This window comes from Chrysochloris asiatica, unplaced genomic scaffold (genome assembly GCF_000296735.1).
Source record: "Chrysochloris asiatica unplaced genomic scaffold, ChrAsi1.0 scaffold00140, whole genome shotgun sequence".
Classification (NCBI taxonomy): domain Eukaryota; kingdom Metazoa; phylum Chordata; class Mammalia; order Afrosoricida; family Chrysochloridae; genus Chrysochloris; species Chrysochloris asiatica.
In genome coordinates, this window is record NW_006408658.1 from 3,398,420 (window position 1) to 3,405,141 (window position 6,722).

Consider the following 6,722-nt stretch of genomic DNA (forward strand, 5'->3'; position numbering starts at 1 on the left):
GAGGATTGTAATCATTGCAATGAAATGAAATACGATAGTATTAATGTAAAGCTGATGCTCTCCCCTGTAAACTATCACTCAATTTACAATAAAAACTTAAAATAAAAAAAAGCCTTATGGAGCACAGCTCTACTCTGACATACATGAAATCTCCATAAGTCAGAGCTGACCTATGACAACTTTATGTTTCTTATTATGTAACCTATGACTTTACACAAGCAGAAAAAATCCTTTTATTTATGAAACCAAGATGGGCATATACGTGAGTAATTTATTACAGTGTAAATATTGTCCATTAATACAAAACGTATAGGATTCTAAATTCTGTGGTTGAGATTTCTTTAAATATTCTAACAGGAGAACATATTCATTTATTCTAAATATATATTGAGCTCCTACTTTGGATATAAAACAAGTAAAGTGATCCCTGTCCTAATAGAAATTGTAGTCTAGTGACACTGGTGTGTATGTGTGCATGTAAAATACTGAATAAATCATCAAGCAAACACAGAATTAAAAACTAGAAAAAGTGCTTTAAAACTAGGAGAGCAAAACAAATGAGAAAATTTATTTAGTCTTAATGAGAGAGGCAGATTTCTGGAAGAAATGTCAATTAATGCTGAAATCAAATGTTTGAGGAGTTAAATATGGTTTACAGGAGGCGTTCAGAATGCCAGAAATTTGCAGATGCTGAATTGACAGGGACTGAGGTACATTCAAGGTAGTAAAAGAGGGAAAATGTGGCTGTGCTTCCTAAAATGCATTACCAAACCAGAATATGAGAACAGATGAGACTGTTGCGGTAATAAGGGCTAGATAATTATGAGCAAATTTATGCTAAAATAAAAAGGGATCACTGAAAAGTTTTAAGAGAATTAACAACCAGATTAAATGTGATAAGAATAACAGTAAATCAGAAAGGCAACTACTGTGGTAATTCAAAGGAGAGATTATATCATGAAACAGGACAGTGACCATGAAAACCTAGAGAAATTGATAGATTTAGGAGGTAGGTTAAAGGTAAACTTGATGCTACTCATGACCAAAGAACTATTTTAATTCCTATAGTATGAGTATGAATGATCTGTGATGTTATTCACATATTTAAGGAAGATTAAAGAAGGCAGTCTGGGTGTGGCACCACAGGATAAACACTGAACCTCAAGGTAGGTTGGAACTGAAAGGTGAGTGGTTCAAACTATCCAGCTGCTCCTTGGAAATCTTATACTATACAGAGTGGCTACGTGTCTAACTGACTTGAAGGCACTTAACAGCAACAAAGAAGGCAGGGATCACAGGAATCACAGGCTCTGTAGGCTAAGCACTGAACTGAAAAACACAGGTTCAAAGATAGAAGTCCACCAGTCACTCTGCAGGTAAAGATAAGGCTTTCTGCTCCTGCAAAGATCTATAGCCTCAGAAACTCTCTACAGCTTTACTATAAGTCAGAGTCAACTGGAGGGCACAGTCAACTGAAGTCAACAGGGAAGACATAGTAGCGATTGTAGAAAATGAGTTCCGGTTTGGCCATGATGAAGGACCTTTGAAAGCATCCATCTGTACACTGTTTAATAAGTACATGGGAAAAAAGAGTTCTAGTAATCAAAACAGCAATTTGAGAAAAAGTATTTTGGAGTGAGCCACATATTATCTGGAAATCACATATATATATGTTCATTAAAACTGTGGTAAAGATAGATTCTTTAACAAATGAATACAGAGAGATAGAAGAAAAGGCATGGCACCAAGCATTTAGGAACTTTAAACAAAGCCCTGGTAAATGCTGATTAGACAAAAGAGAAGAAAATGTAGCCTTACTTAGAAAAAAGCATAAAGTTGTTTTCAAAGAAGCAAGGAAATGGAATTTGTAACATGAGTTGTTCACAATTCAAATAAGATGAAATTAACATTTGTTTTTATGGTGTCAACCTCTGGAAAATTATAGATGGGTTTTAAGAAATAATCATTCTTAGTGTGCATATCAGGCCTGGTGTGGTGCTGTAGGACAAACATTGCACAGCTCACCCAAGTTCAGCAGTTTGAACCTATCAGCCATTCTGAGAAATCCTATAGAGGACTGCTGAGTTAGAACCTACTCAACTGGACACAAGTATGCATAAGCAAAAAGTTTTACTGAGGTGGGATAAGAGATCAGTAAGAGGTTCATCAATGGATATAGTTATACAGATTATAATTTTGATTATTAATTTGTTTTAACAAATTTTAAATTAGTTTGAACAATATTTTCCAGAAATTCATATTTAAAAAGGAATCCTGGTATGGCTCTGTAGGAGAAGCACTGGACTGTTAACCACAAGGTTGATAGTTCAAACCCACCAGTCACTCCTGGGAAACCCTATACAGGGTCTTTATGAATCAAAACTGACTAGATGAGACTTAACAACAACAGCATAAAAAAGAAAGTCTACAAAGGTCAAACAGTAAAAGAGATTGAAACAGGTTGTAAATACAAGAAATATAAAAGCTGAGTGATTATCCAAGCTCCCTGAGGAGGCAAGAGTCATTGAAATTAAGAGCATGTGTTAAGGGACTTAGTTGAGCTGAAAAACAAATTAATAATATATGGATACACCATCAAAGATGAAAATAATGAATAATGACGGAAGATGTCAAAAGTTAATAAAAGGAATTAGAAGTTATCTAGTTTACTGCCAATTGTTTTCTAATGGCTAACATTAATATATCATGCTAGCATGAAGTACAGGAACTGTGTAAAGGAATTGAGCATGATAGCAATTTATTATTGCAGATCATGTATTGGTAAAAGCATACACATGTAGCACAAAGATCAGAGTTCAAACGTTAAATTATGAACAAGTCGTGCTTACAGATTTGCATGTTTGGATACTTCATCCAGTAGTGCTCCATACTATGAGTATGGAATGGACTGTAAAATATCATCGAGTAAGTTCCAGCTCACAGCTACCCTTTGTAGGTTTTCTAAAGAGTGAGTTTGAACTGCTGACCTTGCAATCCAGAGCATATCTGACAGCACCACACCTAGCAGCTTACAACACAATTGTTGTTGTTAATTGCCAACTAGTAAGTTTCAAGTCATGTTGACCTTGTATAGAACTTCTAAGGCTGTAAAATGTATAGGAGATGGTAGGCTCTAAATGACTATCTTGTGGTTCGCAGTCCAGTGCTTATCCTACACAGCCAGCATGCTCCCAATGAATTACTCAGAGTTGAGGTTGTAGGGCTTATGTAGAGTCAAATTTGGAGTGTAAAATAGTAATTCAATTGATGAACTGTGGTGTGCAAAATTGTATATAATTTTTAACAATATATGAAGAATAACTCAATATGAGTATGAGCATGAAGATTTAAAGTTACTTTAAAAGATTCTGATGCACTGAAAATCTTTCTATAGATTATCACTATGATTGTCTTTGCTCTGAAAAATAGGTAGTGTTCAGCATACTTTATTGGATTATAATTGTTTGTAAGCTGGCTATCCTCACCTATGAGAATTATCTTAATCAAAATACTCATATTCATGAAACTGGGAACTTTGAAAGTTGAACTTTGATTTCCTGGCCTTATGACCCAGAGAGGGAGGGCCGGTGAATTTCCAGCAGGGAGGTTTGTATCTTTTCTACCTAACAGACTGCTGGTGTTGGTAAGCACCATCAAATGTACAGGGGTGGCATACTGAGAGAATGGCAAGCAGGCATTATGCACCATCAATAATTTATAATGAGCAATAAATACCACGTTTAAAGTGCTCTTTTTAATAGAATGTATTTGATCAATATTCTTCCTGGAGAACAGAAGACTCAGTATGTACAACAGGCACTTTTTAATACCAATTTTATGGGTACAATTAAGAATTTCTACCACATGGAGTTAACTCAAATTAAAGGACTAAGAACAACTACGCCCCCTTTTTCTTATAAATAAATGAATGAATGAATGTATAAGACTTTCCCATTTGGATTGGTTTAGTTAGATGGCCTTTTATAGTTTCATGAGATCGGGGTCACTGAGTTACAGAATTACCTTCCAGATGTATAAATGTATAAGAAAAACTGCAACGTGCTTCTCTTTCCTCTCAGGTAGGTAGTAAGAGGGAAGTGGGTCAGCAAAAATCCATTTGAATTTAGTATAACTCTCTAGAGGTTGGGAAAGGAATATAGATCTGGAATGAAGTCCAAGTTTAGTAATGAAGAGCTATTCCTTATTCCTGCTGTGCCTTCATTCATAAAAGTCCTATTGTTTTGTACTAATTGTTTCTAGGCTTCAAGTCATAGCTTTGCAACTAACTAATATTGTGGGGATTGGTATGCCCCTTCCATCTTCCTGGATCCAGCTCTTCTGGTGAAAAAATATGTGCTCCATGATCTATTTTCTTTGTGGTGGCTTTGTGGTTCTATCTTCTAATACTTGCAGGCTGTCAAACAGCAGCTGTAACTCCTATATTAGGTTAGAAATATATGCCTATTTTATTGGGAGAGGCCAGGAAGAAAAGATAGTGCCTGTGGCTACCCAGAGCCTGTGAGCTGGTCAGAAACATTTCAGGCTTAGTTGGCTGTTTTCAATGCCTAAGAACTTCCTAGGTTGAAAGATCTTCCTATGTTTGAATTCCCTGATTGGAAAGGAAGAATACTGAACTTCCTTTACTTCTGCTGTGATTTATCATTCTTGGAAATGTTCTAGAAAGTTCTTCAGAGGCCATCATGCCCCCCATTAAAACCTTTCTCCCATTTGAAATACTGAAGAGTTCCTAAACTTTAAAAGTTTCTCTTCATTTGGATTAAACCCTTCTATTCTTCAGATTCATTCAGTTGTTTTAACCCCAGTTCCTTGTCCCCTCTGAAACACCCTGGCAACTCTTTCCCGTATTTCCTTGGTCTTAACTCCATAAACCACAGGGTTAAGGGCAGGTGGGAAGAGCAGATAAACATTGGCCAAAAGAATGTGGATATGGAGTGGAACATGATGGCCAAAGCGGTGGGTGAAAAAGGAGAAGAGCGCTGGTGTGTAAGAGATGAGGATGACACATACATGAGAGCCACAGGTCCCTAGGGCCTTGGATCGAGCTTCACGGGATGAGAGACGAAAGACAGCTCGTGCAATGAAGGCATAGGAGAGACCAATGCAGAACAAGTCAACCCCAATGACTAGCAGTGCTGCAGTCAGCCCATATACACGGTTAGGCCTAGTGTCTCCACAGGCCAACTTCACTATAGCCATGTGTTCACAATATGTGTGTGGGATCACATGGCTTTGGCAGAAGCTCAAACGCCCGATGAGAAAGGGACATGGGAGCATGAGCAGGGAGCCCCGTACCATAGCTACCAGCCCTATGCGGGCAATGATGGCGTCGGTAAGAATGGTGGCATAGCGAAGTGGGTGGCAGATGGCTACATAGCGGTCAAAGGCCATGGCTAACAGCACAGTGGATTCCATCATGCAGAATGCATGGATGAAGAACATTTGTGCCAGGCAGGCAGAGGCCGAGATATGACCTGCTCCACACCAGAGAATGGCGAGTAGCTTGGGAACAGTGGAGAAGGAAGCAGCCAAGTCAATGGTGGAAAGCATACAGAGGAAAAGGTACACGGGCTTGTGCAGGGTTGGCTCAGTGGCAACAACAACCAGGATGGTTATGTTGCCCACAATTGTGGCTGTGCTCAGGCAACACACAGGGAGTGAGAGCCATAGGTGGAACTGTTCGAGACCAGGAATACCCAGGAGAAAGAAAACAGATGGATCCAGGCTAGTGAGATTAGGAGACTCCATGGTCTAACCAAGAATGCTGGGCCTCTTCTCGTGCCAGAAACCTCGACACAATATCATATTACCTAGAGAGATAGAGAACAAGGATATGAATGAGACTAAAGAAGCACTAACTATATGTTGTTGTTGTTAAGTGCCACCGAATCAGTTCTGACTCATAGTGACCATGCATAGCAATTCTGGGGAGGGGCTGGTAGGTTTGAACTACCAACTTCGTAGTTAACAGTCTATTGCTTATTCTATAGTGCCACATCAGGATTCCTTTACTAACTATATATAATTGAAATAATAATGACACATATTCCCTAGAATAAGATGGTTCAAACAATTAAATACCCATTGGCTAACTAAAAGTTTGACATTTCAAATCCTTCTAGTGGCTCTGTGAAAGAACGACCTAGCAATCTGCATCCATAAAGAAAATTCTTTATACAACCAAGACAATTCTGTGAGGTTTGTCATACCAACTTTGCAGTCCAGCACTTTAGAACACTGTGCCACACCAGGGCTCCATGTTCTCCTCAATCACAAGGGAATGTCATAAGTCAGAATAGATTCAACTACACCCAACAACAACAATCCCCTATAAGCCCCTTGCTGGGAGGATCCAATGGGCTAATACTAATGTTCGTAAAAAGTTTTGAATAATACCCGACACATAATTTTTGTTAAATAAAACAAATGTACAATTAATAATTTTAATAAACTTGAGTTATCTTCTGGATTGAGGCCTATTGTCCTCAAAGGAAGGTATCAACCCATTCTTTCATTTTTTTCTAAGAATATACCTGAGTACATAAACACATACTTTTATGAAGTATGATAAAAGTGAAAAGATCAGGTGGGACCATCTATCCGGAACATAAATTGCAAACAGAATTTCCTGGATGAAGTTGGATATTTCCATTCCTGTCTTTCTACTTAAAATGAGTTCTGGTGTAGGATTCAGTTCTTGGAAC

The 6,722-nt window shown here is 38.1% G+C and overlaps 1 protein-coding gene across 1 annotated transcript; it reads right to left on the reverse strand.

Moving 5' to 3' along the window:
• Positions 1-4,800: 4,800 nt before the first annotated feature.
• LOC102813472 (putative olfactory receptor 52P1-like) lies at positions 4,801-5,766 on the reverse strand. Its single transcript, XM_006870211.1, has one exon. The coding sequence runs from the start codon at positions 5,764-5,766 to the stop codon at positions 4,801-4,803; it is 966 nt and encodes a 321-aa protein (XP_006870273.1).
• Positions 5,767-6,722: the final 956 nt, after the last annotated feature.

Coding starts and splice junctions, on each gene's coding strand:
- LOC102813472 (XM_006870211.1), bottom strand. CDS start 5,766: ATGGAGTCTCCTAATCTCACTAGCCTGGATCCATCTGTTTTCTTTCTC.